The sequence below is a fragment of the Pseudomyrmex gracilis genome, unplaced genomic scaffold (genome assembly GCF_002006095.1).
Source record: "Pseudomyrmex gracilis isolate BER0280 unplaced genomic scaffold, ASM200609v1 scaffold_24, whole genome shotgun sequence".
In the NCBI taxonomy this organism is placed as follows: domain Eukaryota; kingdom Metazoa; phylum Arthropoda; class Insecta; order Hymenoptera; family Formicidae; genus Pseudomyrmex; species Pseudomyrmex gracilis.
Window position 1 is genome coordinate 515,160 of NW_018020608.1, and position 18,890 is coordinate 534,049.

At 43.3% G+C, this 18,890-nt stretch overlaps 2 protein-coding genes across 2 annotated transcripts; one reads left to right on the forward strand and one right to left on the reverse strand.

The window, feature by feature from the left end:
• Window positions 1-1,949: 1,949 nt before the first annotated feature.
• LOC109852067 (probable glutamine-dependent NAD(+) synthetase) lies at window positions 1,950-15,945 on the forward strand. Its single transcript, XM_020422884.1, has 13 exons — window positions 1,950-2,131; window positions 11,772-11,987; window positions 12,089-12,344; window positions 12,435-12,627; window positions 12,757-12,997; window positions 13,096-13,335; window positions 13,439-13,554; window positions 13,626-13,930; window positions 14,017-14,225; window positions 14,315-14,540; window positions 14,630-14,806; window positions 15,196-15,298; window positions 15,615-15,945. Exons 2-13 carry the CDS (start codon window positions 11,842-11,844, stop codon window positions 15,641-15,643), a joined length of 2,241 nt encoding a protein of 746 aa, XP_020278473.1. The 5' UTR covers window positions 1,950-2,131; window positions 11,772-11,841; the 3' UTR covers window positions 15,644-15,945.
• Window positions 3,728-10,255, reverse strand: LOC109852068 (cytosolic carboxypeptidase 2-like). Its single transcript, XM_020422885.1, has 15 exons — window positions 9,918-10,255; window positions 9,049-9,278; window positions 8,780-8,932; window positions 8,367-8,689; window positions 8,010-8,159; window positions 7,786-7,897; window positions 7,171-7,419; window positions 6,536-6,868; window positions 6,240-6,467; window positions 6,069-6,160; window positions 5,603-5,831; window positions 5,395-5,506; window positions 5,100-5,307; window positions 4,777-4,983; window positions 3,728-4,440 (listed from the first exon to the last, which is right to left on the reverse strand). The coding sequence occupies exons 1-15, from the start codon at window positions 9,988-9,990 to the stop codon at window positions 3,777-3,779; spliced, it is 3,363 nt and encodes a 1,120-aa protein (XP_020278474.1). The 5' UTR covers window positions 9,991-10,255; the 3' UTR covers window positions 3,728-3,776.
• Window positions 15,946-18,890: the final 2,945 nt, after the last annotated feature.

The following is an 18,890-nucleotide window of genomic DNA, read 5'->3' on the forward strand; positions in this document are numbered from 1 at the left end:
TGGTCTTTTCCAACAGTTGTTCTCTTTCGCTAAACTGGTCATACCAGTTCAGATTTTATTTTATTCCTCTCATTTAAAGTGGAAAAAATAAACTCCGAACTGATGTAAATTGCTTGTGAAAAAGAACGCGCGAATCAAGTGCGTATAACTCGTCGTCCTTCATAGCGTACTCATTTACGCTAATTTCTGATGTTCCATTTATCATTTGTAATGTTCATGCTTTTTTTTCAGACTGACCAGAATTAATTTTATTTGAAATGTCCAACATATATTAACTCTTCAGTGCAAAGATATGAATCTCTGAGACCACACCAAAAAAGCTGTAAAATTGATATCTACATAGGTGCAATAATTTAACGACATCCAAAGATTCATGAAAAAGAAAAACTTTAGAGCGTAAGATGTTGGTAAAAGGTGTGTACAGCGTTCTTCGTACATTTATAGCATATATAATACTAATATATCGCTATCTTTGTCGCGTATCTTTGCAATAAGAGTCACGAGGCCCGAAAAAGAGATTCACACGAAGTCCAAGAGTATGAGCATAATTACACGGCCGATTTCTTCATACCTCTCGATAGCTATCCTCTGGGTAAGTTCCTCTGAGAACCAATAAGGAGAATCAATTTTGGAAGATATCTTCTAGATAAAGTTATCGAAAACTTATCTAGAAGTGAAAAAAAATGACAGCCAATTTTTTTACTTCTAGATAAGTTTTCGATAACTTTATCTAAAAGATATCTTCCAAAATTGATTCTCCTTATTGGTTCTCAGAGGAACTTATCCAGAGGATAGCTATATCGAGAGGTATGAAAAAATCGGCCGATAATCGAGCGTCATTATTCGCAGGCGCGTATACTAAACGAGTGCGAGCGAGACAAAGCATTGGAAAGTGAAGGCCATTGCACATAACAAAAGTTTAAACAGAGAGAAACCTGAGAGCGGCCATCCTATTTTAATTTTTTACGACGGTTTCAGCCGCTGGTTTTAGCCGTATTTCCACAAAAGTGGAACTCAAAGGCCGTTCTACATTAAACGCAAGTATCAGATCTCGTGGAATTGACCAATTGCAGAGTCAAATCAGATCAATCGACCAACGTAATTGATCAGTTCCACGAGACCTGCGACTTGAGTTTCATGGAGAACGGCCTTTGAGTTCCACTTTTGTGGAAATACGGCTAAAACCAGCGGCTGAAACCGTCGTAAAAAATTACAATAGGATGGCCGCTCTCAGGTTTCTCTCTGGTTTAAACGTAGTTGTAAGCAAATCGACCAATCGCTGGTCAGCATTTCATCTAATGTAAAGAGAGCCTTTTACAATAAGATATTAAAGAAACTTAAGGCTCTGAAGTCTAAACTAAGAAAATATGAATAAGGTCATAAGAGCCGTTTTTGCAGGATGTTATGCCGAAACAAACTTTTATATATACATGCATAAGACTGGATCCTCATGCAGACACAAAAAATGGTAACCCTCATCACTCGCTTTTCACCAATCAACGCTCCGGTGTCAAAGCGCCGGTGTCTGCATGAGGATCCAGTCTAAGGTGACGTTCGTTTGACCACGGTACGATTGGACACAGTACGATTGCACACGTACTATTGGACACGTATGATTGGACACGGTACGATTGACCACAGTACGATTGGACATCGCAAGATTGGCATACTGTACGATTTGATCACCGTACGATTGACTACGGTACGATAGGACACCGTACAATCGACAATGTCTATCGTGACAATTAATGATGATAGTAACAAAGGTTGGGTTAGGTTAGGGTTAGAGTTTTTCGAGGATGCTCCCTCGTTTCTGCCGAAAGCTGATTGAACGTCAATCGTGATTGGTCAATTTGAAAAGCGTCGTTGATTAGCCGCGAGATGGCGTAACGCGAAAGAGACTCGGATTTTTGTTGCGAGTCGCGTGTCTGCCAGTTGTGAAGCACGAGCGTCGCCGAGGACAGTGACGAGCTCGGTGTTAAGCTGTTGTGTGTATTGTGTCGGAGCTTGTCTCTCTGTTTTGTTGACTTTTTATCAGATAATTTGTCTTCGCGATTACTCTTCCAAGTGAAAACCAAACATGAACCCCGTCGCATCCGTCACTTCTTGACGTACAACCGGGTTATCGAAGGTAATTTCTTTATTTTCAATTAGCCGCGACAATCAAACGTGTGTGCGTGTTATCCAATTTGAACAACTGTCTGTTCTCAAATAATCTCGTTATGTAACAATTCTTACATGTCACGATCTTTTTTTTTTTGCAAATGATAAGCCGTAGTTCGTTCAATCAGCTCGTCGCGATCATCTGCAATCACGCGACCACGTGACCTGTGTTCCGTTGTCGCGAATTGTTTACCTGGCCACGTTGTCGCCATGGTGACAATAATTGTACGACGACGCGTACATTGCGCCGTAATTAGCGTTTTGAAATTTACAGTAAAATATAATGACCAGAACTGTTTTTCTATTTTTTTTTTTTTTAAATAACTCTAACTGTGCGCTCTTTTCAACATGGATCTTATACGGCCACTACAGGCAGTATAATAATAATAATAGTACTGTCAGAATCAACAAGTGGTGTGTGTATCAAATCTCTCATTAAAAAATCCATGTGTACCGCAAAGTGCGCGTTTTTCAGTCGAATGTATCGCATCTATTATTGCTTCCTTTCCGCGTTGCCGATTGGTTGATCGAGTCGAGTCAAGTCAAATCGAATCGAGGTAAGATCGAGAGAGTAAATAATGACAGAAAAGCGATTTTGACAGTTCGTCGTATACATGGAGAAAACTAAAAACGTGACTAAAGTAAAGTCACGTGACAGAAAAGAGTAGAAAAACAACACGTGACTAAAGTAACGTGACTGTAATTTATAATATATATACCATTAAATATATATTATAATATATATTCCGTATAATATATATTATATAATTTATTATATATTTATAATATTGTACATTATATTATATTATATGTGTATTATATACTACAGTATTACATACTACAGTAAGGTCACTGACCTCGGCCGCGCGATCTTGGCGGGGTCACTGACCCGGCCGCGCGACCTTGGGGAGTTCATTGACCTCGGCCGCGCGGCCTTGGGGGGAGGGAGGCGGTCACTGACCTCGGTCGCGCGACTTTGGCGGGGTCACTGACTTTGGTCACGTGATTACGGTGTGTGTGTGTGTGTGTATTATATATAGATATAGAATATTATATATGATATATATAATATTCTCGTTTTTACTCTTTTCCTTGTCACGTGACTTTAGTCATATGGTGATTCTCTACTTCTCCTTGTTACGTATTGTTTTTCCACTCTTCCCTTTGTTTAGTTTTTGAGTTTGATTTTTATGTGACATGTTGTGTCTACTGACGGAATATGTTAAAATAAAAATAATAGCGTGCGCGTAGCGCGCGTCTGTGATGTGCTAGTATCGTAAAAAACTAGTCGAGATGAACAGAGTTTTCCGCCGTCGATTTTGGGACACTTTGACAAGTAACAAAAAAAAAAAAAAGAACAAAAGCTATTGCATTTCTACGCGTACTTCGTTACCGCACGTGTATCAAAAGTTTGCGTAGACAAATTGGGACGATCAAAAATCGGATATGTCCCGATAGAAGATCGGTCACGGAAGTTTACTTTGGTAAAGGACTGAGATCACATAAACCAGAGAAAAAAAAACCAAATCGAATACACATGTACGTTTATAGCATTAAAATAAAAACAAAATGAAAAGTTCACATAATAAATGTTGAAAGAAAATTCATTTCTTCTATAAAATGGGTTTTAAATGGCGTAGAATTTTCGCGCTGGAGGCGCGCTTGCCATTCTGCTCCGTGCCTTTGTTCGCAGGTTTTCTGGCTTGTTGCTGCTTTTTCTTCTTCTGTTTCTTCTTCGCGACCTTCCGTTTGCCCGAGTCCGACGAGGCGACGTCGTCGTCCGACGTCATACTCTCGCAGAAGACGTCGCGACTCGTCATCGTCGTCGTCGTCGTCGTTGTCGTTGTCGTCGTTGTTGTCGTCGTCCTCGTCGATTTTGCTTTCGCCACATCGACGACGCAGGTGGACGCGCCGACGACGCGGAATTTCTTACGCGGCTCGGACTTCCGCTGTCGTCGCGATTGCTTCGGCGTCGTCGGCGCGGCCAGTAGCTTCAACGAATCCGCCTCGATCGTCAGAACGGTGGTAGGTTTCGCGCTTCTCGCGGTCTCTTTGAGCCCGGAATTGAGATTGACCGCACGCTGCCACTCCGAGTTCTTTTTCTTCGACGGTTTCCGTCTGTCAACCGTCCGCACCGTCGTCCGTTCGACTTCCTTCAGCTGGGACGACGCGTTCTCCGTGACGGCCTGTCGCTTTCGTCGCGACTTCTTCCGCGCTTTTCTCGCGTCCTCCTTGTCCTCGGTGTAAACGAGCGTCTGCGCTTTTCTGGACTGTAATCTAATCAGATGGATAAATAAATAAATCGCGCGTTTTTAGACAAACTACGTGTGTAAGGTCGCAATGACCGGATATTGAAATTGATAAACATAATTTCGATAATTATAATTCATTGTTGCAAAAATGTCCGATCCAGTTTTTGGTACGTTCCCGGTTAGGACAGTCACCGGTTTGATTCAAAGAGCAAGATCGAACTCGATCGTTTAATCGACTGATTTCTGTTACATCAAAAAAAAAAAAAAATGTAAATCTTCGAAAGTAAAATTGTTCCGTTTGTCAATGTCACGATTTTCTGCAGAACGATCCGCGGTTATTAAGTCGAGAAATCAGACTCACTTTAGCGTGACCTCGCAGTCCGTGGGATAGTGCATCAGAGCGTGTCTGGAGACGCCCCAGCTCAACGGCGCCTTAACAAAAGCGTCGACGAAACGATCCGCATCGCCACCTTCGGACGGCACACCCGTCCAGATCTGGCGTCTTAACGACGTTAACGTGATTCTCGCCTCCTGACTCGTCGGCGAGACCGGTGAAGTTCTCAACGTTCTGACGACAAAAGTGCATCATTGTCAATTCTTCTCGTATTCCCTAACTAACGCCAATTGATGAGTTTTTTTTTTTTTTTTTTTTTTTTTAATTGATTAATTTAACGGTTTCGTTACCGAAGACATCGCGGTCGTCGACAAGCCTTGCGATGATCCTTATTACGCGGCAGTAATTCTCCGAACGACACGCTTCGAGGTCTCACGATTTCCGGTAGTATCAGTATCTTGTCCGGACCTTCCTCCTCTTTTTCGACAACTTCTTTGTCCGACAGTTTGACCGTGACTTCTTTCTGATGACTTTCGTCACGCGTACTTCCCCACACAACTAAATAAGATGCGAACGTGTGTGTGTGTCAACAACTCGTCGCGGTTCACGTTTTCTTTTGTTCTCAATCGGCGTGTGGGAACTTACCTTCGTAATCTCCTTCTTCGTGTCTGAGAAAACTCTCGTCGGCTGAATCGGTCAGATCGCACAGGTCGCTGCCCGGATCGGTCGTCGGCAAATCCATCACCGCTCGTTGCATCTGTTTAAAATAAACATAAAAAAAAAGATTATAAAAATATCTATCTTAGTTTCTTTCGTTCTGATTGTTGTTTCGTATATGGAGACAGATGATTACCAGATTTTTTCTACGTCTCAGATAAATCCTTCCGACGACGTCTCGTCTTGCTCTTCTTCTGTAAAGACCGACGCTTCTCGGCGGAACGAAGGTCGGCGAGGGCGGAGGTACACAGAGATAACGACGGCGACCCGTCAGAAAATCACCACCACCCTCGGACCACGCGGCGTACTCCGTACTCCCGTCTTCCTCCGACGAGAAACTCTCCTGCGAGATGTCTCCTTCGTCGCTAATTGGAGATTATTTTTATTTGCATTTTATTTATTTTATTATTAAACGGGAAAGAGTTTTTCTCTTGGAACGATGAAAAATATTAATACTGAAACAGACATTTGTAACAAGAATGAAAAACAAAACAAAAAGAAAAGAATAATTACGAGAGAAAATGAACAAGTTTCTAAAATGAGAAATTAAGAAACAGGTGATGCATCTCGAGTTTTTGCGAACAAATTCTATCCGACGGTACCTTGAGTAATCAGTCAAGTCGATGTTGGTAGGCTCCTCGGCGCTGGATCCTTCCTTCGTCAATCTGGTTATAATCTTATTCCGGAGTCTTTCCTGCGTCAAGTTACGTCGTATCTTAATTTCGGAAGAAACGGAGCGAAGACCACATTGAATGGACAAACGCGCGCATTACCTTCATAGGATCTTGATCCGAAAAGTCGAGAAGAGTTTCGCAAAAAGCCTTGCCGATCTGCTCGTAGTCCTGAATGGAGAAGTGAGTTCCGCATCTCGAGCCGATTTTCGAACCGCCCATCGAAGCCTCTATGGTGTAACTGTTCTGAACGCCCATCGACCAGACGACCACTCTGCCCGTACCTTCCTTTCCCTTTTCGACGTGGAATTTGCAATTCTCGAAAGAAAACTAAACCGAAAACAATTGTTTTGAATTGAACAGAAGAACTTGTCTCTTGTCTGTCTTGTCTCAATCACCTTGTCGGCCGCGTTCTTGTGAAGCATCAGCGGGAACACCTGTTCCGACAACTTCCCGCTGTTTCCGGCGCGTTTGCTCTCGCAACCGTAAGCGAAGATGTTGTGCTTCCTCGAGTGCGCGTGAAGGTCGCAGTATATCGCTACTCCGCACTCCTCGAGCAGACGTCGAATCATCAGCTTCGTGTGCCAAACGGACGGGTAACTCTCACGCATCACAGTTCTGTACTGCCGGTTCAGATCCTTGCCCGACAGAGAGCACCGATTGTTGCCCACAATGACGCCGTCCGGGTTGAGCATCGGCACCAACTTGAAGACGAATCTCTCTCTGAGCTCCTGCGGATAATGATCGCGCGATGTTTTTTTTTTTTTTTTTGTCGCGATCGGCAATACTTGGACGCGGCTGTGTCTCGCGAAGTAAAATCCGAAGACATCAAACAAAGCTTCTAAGAGGAACCGAAGATCACCCTTTCTCGGCGTGCAAATAACAAAATTCTCTTTTCTATTCGGACTCTCTTTTTGTTTTTTTTTTTTTTTTTTTTTTTTTTTTTTTTTTTTTTTTTTTTTACGTGCGATTCTACCGCCTGAAATATTTAATTTCTCACGCGTCGTCTCCCCGCGCGTCTCGTCTCTCTTACTCGAGCTCGGTTCGTGTCACCGGTGAGAAAGTCGATGATGCCCTTCATCGTCCAGCTCGAGGGTGTCTCGCCGGGATGCACCCGGGCGGTGATAACGACTCCCCGTTTCCTGCGCGCCTCGTCGTCTTGCGTAGTCGGCGCGGTTATGGTCAAGTAGTACACGCCGTTTCCGGCGAGACTGCGGCAGAGCAGGCGCAGCTTGGCGAACCGCGTTTTCGCAGGGTCGGTTACGATCTTGCCGAGATACTCCTGTGATTTAAGTAAGCGCGTAATTAGAGACGAGGCGAGGGAGAGGGAGAGAGAGATTTAATCTGCACGACGCGCGATAAAATACAATCGCGCGCTGGGAAATCGAGTCTCTCTCTGGCGCATGATCGCGCGATGGCGAACCGCGATAAAATCCCTCCCCAAGAAGAAGCACAATGTCTCATTTGCGCGAGTGATACGTATTTTTGCGGAACGTTTCCACGCCGGTAAATAATTAACCCCCTCGAGGTTAGTTAACTTCGCTTCTTGCTTGGGGCTCGATTCGAAAAATTCGCCGATGAAATATGGATGTGTTATTTTTATTGTTAGGAGGAGGAAGAGGAATTGTGCGCGCGTGAGATTATTTACCTGGAGGTCGGTGTACGTGTAGGGATAGCAATGCGCGAGATACACGATGTCACGGTCGTGAGGAAACGAGATATTGAACGTGAGCGTGTGCTTCTCCCTCTCGTCGTCGTTTCTGCAATCATTTTGTGTGAGAATTTTCTCTTGTGTCTGCACCGTTCGTTCTTTTTTTTTTTGTTTTTTTTTTTTGTTTTATTCTTTCAAGTAATTTCTCGATCGAGACTTACGACGAATCGTTGTTCCGATAATACGTGATGTTGTCGCCGCATCTTCTCCAACCTACCGATCGGGTGCGAGCGTCTTCGGTGGAGTAAAGAAGAGGCTTCAGACCCTCGTTATAGAGACTCTCCTCCTTGCACATGTTTACGATTGAAAACCTGTTGTTTTTATTTATTTATTTTTTAATTGTCTTAATTTACTAAAATAAAAACTGATTTATTTCTGTTTTTATTTACATGTTTATTTGTTTTATTTTTTCTTGTATTTTTTCCCACCAGAGATAGCAGTTTGTTTGAGTGGAGGTAAAAAACAGTATGGATTTAAATTTGTGAAGGGTCAGCTTTATGTTTACTTTTCAAGTGTACCTGTACGTGATTCGGCTCCTCGTGTTCGACACTCTGAAATAATACCATTGCGTGTGCCTCTGTGTGTAGAGATCCCGTCTCAGATAGAGCTGATAGTACGTGTCGGTTATCTTCACCACTTTGCCGAGATTGCCGGACTCGAATCGCGACTCGAACCGCAGATCCGTGCTGTTGTCGTTCTCCACCGGTTGTCGGGACGCCTCGGCGACGAAGAAGATATCGCTAGCTCCTTCTTTCGAAACGTCGTTCGCGTCGTTCGACTCCCCGGAGATCGCCACGGGAAACGGCAATACCGCGCTACCGCCTACGCAGGATCGGCTGAACTGCGAAAAAACAACGAACCTTCTCTCTTCAAATTTGTCTTTTTTACGACGCAATTGTTGTTTATCCGAAAAAAACGCAATGTGACTCACGTAATTGGTGACGTTGATCGGACAGTAGCGGAATATCACGGTTCCGAGCTCGTCGCCGACCGGTTTCGGTCTCGGTTCCTTCCCCGTCGGAACGTAGAAGATTTCCGGCACGCTCGGATTGTGCTCCAAGTGGCGAATTCTTTCCGGAATCACCTGAGAGTGATTCGCGGCGAATCAAATTCAAAGTAAAATGGAAAAAACAGAACGAAGTGACTTTCTCTAAACTGGCGTTGCATGAGAGATCGCAACGCGCGATTTTTTGTTATCACCTGGCATTCGGTCGGCCACCTGGCCGCCTCCTGAACGCTTCCGTCGACGACGCATCGCGCGTCGAGAACCGCGCGCAGAGTCTCCTTCGCGTATCGATGCGCGGACAAACTCAGAGGTAATCCGAACAGCGCCGATTCCGCGTCCCGTCTCAGAGCCGAGCCGTCGTAACGTTCCAACGGAGAAGACACCTGCAACTCCTGCGGCACCAGATCGGAAGAAAGCGTGCCACCTGCATCGTTGAAGAAGTTCGATATTTTTTTTTTTTTTTTTGGTGGGGAAGTCGATTTACAATTTTTATTTTTTTTATTTTTACTTTATTGTTTTATAATTGCGCGTCGAACGGCAGCAATTTTACATCTCGCTTCTGACGTCATCTTCCAAGATGGCTGCGAGGAACTCTTTTGAGATGTTAAAGAAAACGGCGAGACACGTCGAAATGTATTTGTTAAAAAAAAAAAAAAAAAAAAAAAATTCTCCGAGTAATTTGTCAACGAAGAAACGCGCGCGAATTAATTTCCTGCGAATTTAATCAATCGGTCCATCGGAACATCGAACAGGTTTCGAAGACGACAGAAGACGCGAGAAAAAAAAAAACAGGCATCACGTTTCCAGAATTTGAGCGCGACCACACACGAAAGATCGATTGGTGGGTACATTGTCCGTGGGTTCGCCGACACTTTGTATATGTTGTAAACATAGTACGTGAGTCACGGACACGTTGTTTCGCGTTTTCTCTGCATTAAAATGAAAATTAATTTTTATTTTTTTTAAGAACAGATACACGTGCGCTTTCTCGTTTAATTTTCTGTTGTTTTTTTTTTTTTTTTTTCCGTACGAGCGACTTTTTCTTCTCATCGAGAAATCTTACCTGGAATGGGTTGTACCGGAAACAGCATGGCTTGAAGCTCTCTCACTCTGCTGCTCGACGACGCTTTCGTCATCGTTCGTTATCTCTCGTCAGTCATCCCGTCCTCATCCTCGACATTGTCGACGGCGAGCATCGGCAACAACGTTCTCCCGCTCTCGGCGTTCTCGTCCGTGTAATCTTCTTTCGTCGATGATTCCTCTTCGAGGAGATAATTGGCGATCGGATTCTTCATCTTCGTCGCTTCACCTTCTCGCAATTTTCATACCGCAAAATTCCTCGATTCTTCAGAATCTTATATTCTATACTTTTTTAAAAAAATATAACAATATCTACTTTTTTTTATTTAAATGCATCTCCGAGATGTGCGACAAGGATGGACTTCAAAGAAACTACAAAATTATTTTTTTTCGCGACCTCTCGCTGATGTATCGGACTCTCTGATAGTTGTGTTCCGTCGAAGGACGAAATCGCGCCGAGACAGGCACCGACGAGGAAGTGCAAGCTGTACTGAAAGCTTGAGCGTAACTTGAGTAGGTTTCGATCTGGGGTAGAGGAACCTGGCCCGTTACCCCGTGAAGAGATTCAGCGGAATATTGCCTGAATGATTGCCTGACAACCGTCGTGTATCGTGGGCGGAGCCACGCTCTAAACGATTGTTCGTTTAACGTTCCCATTCCGGACAGCCGAGACGGGAGTTTCATCGAAAATAATAATCTCGTCGGCTTTTTTCAATAAAAAAAAAAAAAAAAAAAACGTGTTAATCGACGACGAAAATGTGAATTATTCCGTTTCCATTTTAACGTTCAACTTCGTCGCGCGCGAAGCAAACAACAAAATCTCCGAAGAGACATCTCGGGACATTATTTTGTTAAAAAACTTGCTCGCTTTAATTAAAATTGTCGACCGATCGCAGAGAGGAATCGAATAGGTTTTCGAATCCAAATGTAAATATATGTACATTTGTATTCCTGTCTTTTTTTTTCTTGTTGTCCGTACGCTGTTACGTGCGATGGGAAAGGAATGAGAAGGCAAGTCTACTACCTGGGTCGTGCCTGGGTTTTCCCCGGTTATTGATCAATCAACGCGCGTCTAACGCGGATAACAGAAACGGTTCGGTTTTATCTACGCGGAACGATCGATCGAACATTCCGATTGGAATTATTAACCGAGCGAGAGAGAGAGAGAGAGAGATGCTGCACCACCACGGCTTCCCGTTGTGAGAAATTTCTCGAGGTAAAAAAACGAGTAGCAATCCTCGAGAGCTCGTTTTCTTATAATCATCGTCTCGCATCACCGGACCCTCGTACGGTAAATTGCTGACAATTATCAGTATTTAGTCGATCCCGACGATATTAGAAGATTGTTGCGGACGGGGTTGGGAAAAACGCGACCTTGTACGATCAATAATTCCGACAGCATCAACAACTATATTTATTGATACTGTCGGTATTTGATTGTAAAGTTTTTTTTATTGCACGCGAAGATGTGATGTTTGCACCGTCGTGAGAATATCATTGGAAATTCGTGCGAGAGAAGGAGAGAACACGTTTTGACTCGCTTAAAAAGCGCGACACTCTTCGTGGAACAAGTCCCAGGTGCGCGAGTACACGAGAAGACACAAATCTTCGCGACTGCGATTTTGTTGAATCAACGAACGCTCGATATTGGAAAAAAAAAAAAAAAATCGTAGGTACTAACGCGCCGAGCAATCGTTTTCCTAACGGATCCTCCCGATAGTCGCGATAATATCGGCGCTAATAAACGCTTGAAACGATGCGGGGGTTCGTTGACACCGAGATCTTCTTCGGAGATCGAACTTTCCGGGATTTTTTCTCCTAATTGCCGCTCGATCAGAGTTTCAGTCAACGAGCGTTCGCGGATCGTTTGCGGAAGTATCACATCGAAACCGGCACATCTCTCCGGCATGGGGCGCACAGTGACCGTAGCCGTGTGCACGTTGAATCAATGGGCGATGGACTTTGAGGGAAACCACAGGAGGATTTTGCAGAGCATACAAGAGGCGAAGGATGCCGGCGCCACTTACAGAAGCGGCCCGGAACTGGAGATCTGGTAAAATCAAATCTCCGCGTTATGTTTTCTTATTATGATCAGTTTTTTTTTTTCATTGCGATCACGTAAAACCACCAACAAACAAAATATTCGTTCGACAGCGGTTACAGCTGCGAGGATCACTTTTACGAGTCGGACACGTTGCTCCACAGCTGGGAGGTTTTGGGACGGCTTTTGCAGAACAGAATTTGCGAGAACATTCTGATCGACGTGGGCATGCCCGTGATGCACAAGAACGTGACGTACAACTGCAGAGTGGCGTTTCTCAATCGACAGATCTTGCTGATAAGACCGAAGATGCGTCTGTGCGAGGACGGCAATTATCGGGAAAGCAGATGGTTCTCGCCTTGGACTAAAGTAAAAAACGACACACGCAATTTTGAAATATTAGATTTCGTAGTTTCGAGCTTTGGATTCTTTTGGTCACGTCTCGTTGAATGTAAACAGGAACGCACGGTTGAGGATTACTTCCTGCCGCGGATGATATCGCAAATCACCGGTACCAGTCTGGTGCCGTTCGGCGACGCGGTTATCGCGACCAGGGACACGTGCGTCGGTTTCGAGATATGCGAGGAACTCTGGCACCCAGCCAGCAATCACGTACCGATGTCGTTGGACGGCGTGGAGATTATCGCTAACGGTAATTCATCGCGTAATTCAACCAACCGCTTAATTTTCGTTTTACACACACCGCGCGCAATTCACGCGCGAAAAAGAGAACATAAAGATTTTTCGCGTTCAGGTTGTTGAATAATTTTTTATCCCGAAGGAAGCGGTTCCTACTTCGAACTGCGAAAGGCTTACGTCACCGTGGACCTGGTGAAGTCGGCGACCTTCAAAGCTGGCGGTTGTTACATGTTCAGCAACTTGCGCGGATGCGACGGCGGTCGGCTCTACTTCAACGGTGGCTCCAGCGTCACGCTTAACGGCAACATATTGAATCGCGGGAAGCAATTTGCGCTCGAAGACGTGGAGGTGACCGTCGCCACGTTCGATCTCGAGGACATTAGGTAACGTATGTGGATGTGAATCCCCGCGTACATTTGATTTGTAACATGTGCAACGCGTCGCTGTGACACAATCTTTGTTTGTTATTGTTCGCGAATAGAAATTATCGGAACAGTATAAGATCGCGGTCGCACACAGCAGCCGCAACGCCGAGTTATCCGCGTGTTAAAATCGAGTTCGCGCTCACGGCGGAGAATCTCATCTCGAATCCACCGGATCGACCGATCGACGGCGCTCAAGACATCTACGGCGACGACAACGGTCAGTCGAAGCTCGTGTATCACACCGCGGAGGAAGAGATCGCAATGGCACCCGCGTGTTGGCTGTGGGATTATCTGAGGTATTACGCGGTATTATCTCTGAAGAAAATATTTGAGAAATATATTGCATATATATCATCGTGTAAAATTAATCGTAATGAGATAATCGCGTATCTGTTCCAGACGATCTTGTCAAGGAGGATTTTTCCTACCATTGAGCGGTGGCGTCGACTCGTCGTCTTCAGCGTGCATAGTGTATTCCATGTGTGTGATGATTGTCGAAGCGGTCAACAAAGGAGGTAAAGACATTTTTCGTCGCGCGATGTTTGTGTTTCTCAAAGATCACATTATTTATCCTGCGCGTTCACAGACACGCAGGTGTTGGCCGACGTTAGGAGAATAGTTGGCGATTGCGAGTACGTGCCGACCGATCCGCGCGAATTGTGCAACAACATTCTGGTCACGTGCTACATGGGAACGGAGAACTCGTCGTCGGAAACGAAGAACCGAGCGGCCGAACTGGCGAGTCAAATAGGCTCGTATCATCACGGTATTGTCATAGACACCGCGATATCCGCGATCTTAGGAATTTTCCAGCAGGTCACCAAGTTGACACCGAGATTCAGAGTGCAGGGGGGTTCACCTCGGGAAAACCTGGCCCTGCAGAACGTACAGGTACGCGCGCGCGTTCTACCTTCGACGATTATCTCGATTGTAAAATTACGATTCTGTTGTTTTTTTTGACGTTGCTCTTCCTCCAGGCCCGGTTACGAATGGTGGTCGCTTATTTATTTGCTCAATTGATGTTGTGGGTGAGAGGTCGTCCAGGTGGTCTGTTAGTGTTGGGCAGCGGTAACGTCGACGAGGCCTTGCGAGGTTATCTCACCAAATACGACTGCAGCAGCGCCGACATTAACCCTATTGGTGGCATCGCGAAGAACGATCTAAAAAAGTTTCTGCGATATTTCAGGTACGCGATTTGTATCGATTGTGAAATGTACAATCCTCTTGCGACGTCAGTTGCAACACAGAATTCATAACAATCATTTTCAATTCCAGACGCAAGCAAGGTATATCCGCACTGGATAGCATTCTTGAAGCGCCACCCACCGCGGAACTGGAGCCACTGCAGGCGGGACAGCTCGCGCAAATGGACGAAGTAGACATGGGCATGACGTATAACGAGCTGTCGGTCTTCGGACGGCTGAGGAAACAGAGCTGCGCCGGGCCTTTTTCAATGTTCTGCAGACTTGTACACGTGTGGAATCACTGCACCCCGAAAGAAGTACGAATCCGCGCGCTCCGCAAGCAAACACTTGGTTCAATTACTCGCGAAGTAAATTTGCAAAAAAATAAAACCATCTTTTATTTCAGGTTGCCGATAAGGTAAAATATTTCTATCGGTGTTACGCTGTGAATCGTCACAAAATGACGGTTCTAACGCCATCCTGCCACGCGGAAACCTACAGCCCCGACGATAATCGATTCGATCATCGTCCCTTCCTCTACAACGCTTCCTGGAAGTGGCAATTCGCGGCGATCGACGAACAGGTGAGAATTATGCGTGGAAAAGTTGACGCTTGTCTCGCCACGAGTTCTAACGCTACGCAGAGAAAACGACGAGGAAGCAAAACAACGTTGTGCCGAAACCACGTAAAGCGATATGTAACCAAGTTTTGCACGCATCGTAGAATTTGGCGCGGAGTCACTCGTAAATTGTGAATTTTCACGGCTTTCTTGACTGAAAAGGTAGCAGTACGTTATAAGAGGGTTTCAAAAATATATTGCGACGTAAGAGAGTTAGCAAGCGAGTGGTTAATATGCGAGAAAACGCGATGGAAAAAAATAAAATAAAATCGAACACGCCTTGCTAATTCATGCGTGTAACAAATTTTCTGTGCGCAATCGCATCAAGTGATTGACACAACTTCCGTTTCTAGGTCAAACGACTTAGCGAAGAGAATCAACCCAGACCGGATTATAGATCTCCACCGAGAGTGATCGGCGCCAAACCCAAATACATGTTCAACTCCGTGATCAGCAGTGAGTAAATCAAAGTGTGTGCGTTAACGAAGTATGTATCGAAGCACAACGCATTTCGATCGACGAAAATCTCTCTCGTCTTAATTCCGCCAAAAATACGGCGAAAAAAAAAACAAACACCTCCACACTCTGTCTCGGAGCTGCACACGGGCAGAGATCGCGAAGCGATCTCGCCTCGAAAAAACATAAAAAAAACCAAAAAAAAATAAAAAAACAAACTTCCGAGCCAACGCGTGCGCACCTATACAACCACTGCGCTTCCCGCCGTTCCCACATATCGAGGAATCATCACCGGCATCATCATTCTCTGTTGCAGATAAGACGCATGTTGGAGTAGTAGTTTAAGCCGTAGCCGTAGCACTCTCTTATCATTTTGACATTGCAGCGTTGCAACAGACCGCAAAAGGGATGCGATTTTTTTCTCGGGAAAAAAAAATCGATTGCGAACCTCATCGTCGAACAGTCTTATTGCCTCTTTGTAGGATCGTATAATAAAAACAAACTTCCATTAAAGATACGTACGTTACAAGAGAGATATAGAGAATAAGACGTACGGTGCAAACACACACCGTGAAACGGATGTTTTTTTGTGAAAAAGTTGATGTAAAAAAAACAAACAAACAAACAGAATCTGAAAAAAAAAACGAATAAATAAAGTTATTTAAGTTTACATATACTCTATGTGTGTAATTTTTATTATCTCTCTCACAAACACATATAAGAGCGCGTAACCACGTTTTTTTTTTTTTTGTTTACCGTTAGCTACAAATTAATAAACGATTGCTAGCAAGTAGACACCAATGTCCGGAACAGCGCAGTCATTCTGTCAATAATAATGCAATGAATTTACATGCTCGCGAGACAAACAATCACGCATGGCATTAATGCCGAACAACAGTCCGTTCATTTTTCCAAGCTGCACTCGCCACATTCGCTCTCCCTTCACAGTCTCTCCTCGAATGTTTCGTCGTTGTTTATAAATGTCGAAAGTGCAGCTAGAAGCCAAACCACTCACACGCTCATACACACACACACACACACATGCATATATTAAAAAATACGAATAATATTCACGCGTACGGTCACGTGCTCGACTTGCAATCATACTTTAATAACATGCCCCATAGTGTGTACAATTTTGCTCTCGCTCCGAAGAAGATAAAAATATTCCATCTGGTTTCGCACGCGGAATTGTCTCGTTCCCATTCCCGCATCAAATACCGTCGGTTATTCTTTCTTTTTTTGGAGAACTTTTTTTTTTTTTTAAAGAAACAAAAATCTCGCCACACCGAAAGAATAAAAAAAACAAATATCGCGCGTGAGACGATAACGATCAACCGGATAAAATAGTTTTATCTTCGCGGGTTGAACACACAAATTGCGCAACTATGCCACAACTACAAATGTTCTACCCGTAAAAAATTCTCTCTCTCAATCTCTCTACAAAAAGAAAATCGCTTTGTTGTTTTGCAATCGGACAAAAACTTCGATAAATATTATATATATATGTGTGTGTATATAGGAATACATGTATATCCTATATGCAAAGATTATCTATAATATAATATTAAAATAATAAGATAAGCACTACGCAATTATATTATCCTTTAATATAATAATAATAATAATAATATTAATATAATATATTGATAATATAATATATATATATATAATATAAGGATAACATAATATTGATGATATAATAATAGAAATAATGACAAATTGTTGAAAGTGTGTCGCGCGGAATGCGAAGTGCGCGTCGAACGCTTCAGGAAGTTTTTGTTTTTTTGTTTTTTGTCCTTAAATGCGTGTTTTAATTCGCGCTAGAAATTAACAACAATTAGTTAATTAATTAAAAAAAAGGAGAGTATGCGGTACTTCGAAAATCTCTTGAAATCGACAGATCTGCCCCGAGTGCTCCTTTTTTTTTCGCAAAAATACTGAACGTAAATTAAATAAAATTAAAATAATACGAAGCTTTTATCGCGCGCGTGCGCGCGCGCTTTTGCTTGCTTTACGGATACATATTATATAATATGTTAAAACGTGTGTGTGTGCGCTAAAACAGCGGCGGCGATGTGATTGAAAACAATGCAAAACTCGATTGACAAAACGCGCGAGAGAGAAAGTAACATTACCGCGCATCCGCGTGTGGAATGCTCTTCTCTTCGTAGTTCTAAAAAAAAAAAAAAACGTAGAGCAAACGTACGGAAGAGAGACCCACCACTTCGATTCCGGTACGCTGTACATAACATTATTTGTTTAAAATCATTTGTATATTGTGTAGCAAGCGAGATATACTGACAATTGCGAAGTAAACCAGTACCCGTTGTTTTTTTTTTTTTCGCCGCAACAACAAAAACGAAATTTTTTATATTTACAACACGCGCAGATGAGCATCTTGATCGGCGGGGGCATCTTGTTGGATGCCGCTCGGGTGCCGATTGAACGACTAACGAGCCTAAAGGAAATTAAGTACGAATTGGTACATATATATACGTATTGAAGAATTTAAATATCAGTAATCTCTTTCCTCTATAGATGCGTGATATTTACAGATTACAAGATCGAGCGCTCTCGGGCGTTAAATCATCGGGCGAGTGCTCCTCGTCGGAAATCAAGAGAGACGACCGAGATGGAAAAAAACAATAGGAAAAAAAAAAAAACAAAACAAAACAAACTCTAATAAAAACAAATTGTACTAACTGGACTAGAACGCGAGCAGTTCGAGGCGGAGAAAACGTTTGAACGTTTCCATGTTTCACATGGAGCAGTTTAAACGTCAACCCGTCGCTTGCATCAGCAAACCGTTGAATCAATTGATGAGATTCGCTCTAAAGATTCGATCGTTCGAAGAACTTGTGGAGAAACAGAAAATAGAAAGGGTTAAGTTACATTTTCTTTTCTCGCTCAATTCAAATTGGACGTTGGTTTGAATGTGACATGACAATTTACACTGTGTGTGTGTATGTGTGTTTTTTCGAACTGTTCGAATATCTTTAAGCTCAAGAGATCTGAACGGTTTGTCGAACATTCAATGAATGACGGATCGAAAAATGACAAGATTTAGAAAAATTTATAAAAATCGCGTCGACACGACGGTAATTTTGAAAATTTATGTTAAAAATAATAGAATTTAAATACGTGCGAAACACGCGCAAGTGTTTTGCAATTTAAATTTTGTGCGATATTTTATAAAAGAAAAATTATCAAAAAAAATATTCTAAATATATATATATTACAATATTTTTTTTTTTTTTTATGCATAATGGATACGCGCGCATTAACCTTCGCATATTTCTGCACAAGTTCTGAGAATAATGTTTAGTTAATGATTGGTATCTCTATGCTTCGTCTAATTAATTGTTTTTTTTTCTTCTCCAAACGGAACATATATTTATCGTATACGAGAAACGCTCTTTTTTTTTTTTTTTGTTTCCAGCTTCGCGCTCGCCCGATAATTAAAAGACTTCGAGAGTCCGGCTCAAGGACGTGCTCTCTCCCCCCTCTCTTAACCCTTTCCAAAGCGCGCGCGTATCGGGGTGCTACGCATATATACATATGTACATCGTTCGCAACCACTAAGAACGTA

Excerpts from the sequence above, each read along its gene's own strand:
- LOC109852068 (XM_020422885.1), bottom strand. The coding sequence starts at position 9,990 with ATGACGAAAGCGTCGTCGAGCAGCAGAGTGAGAGAGCTTCAAGCCATG. Across the intron at positions 8,690-8,779 it reads CGATCAACGTCACCAATTAC|TTCAGCCGATCCTGCGTAGG; the intron begins GTGAGTCACATT and ends GTTTTTTCGCAG. Across the intron at positions 4,984-5,099 it reads CGACGACCGCGATGTCTTCG|AACGTTGAGAACTTCACCGG; the intron begins GTAACGAAACCG and ends TTTTGTCGTCAG.
- LOC109852067 (XM_020422884.1), top strand. The coding sequence starts at position 11,842 with ATGGGGCGCACAGTGACCGTAGCCGTGTGCACGTTGAATCAATGGGCG. Across the intron at positions 11,988-12,088 it reads GGCCCGGAACTGGAGATCTG|CGGTTACAGCTGCGAGGATC; the intron begins GTAAAATCAAAT and ends TTCGTTCGACAG. Across the intron at positions 14,226-14,314 it reads AAGTTTCTGCGATATTTCAG|ACGCAAGCAAGGTATATCCG; the intron begins GTACGCGATTTG and ends TTTCAATTCCAG.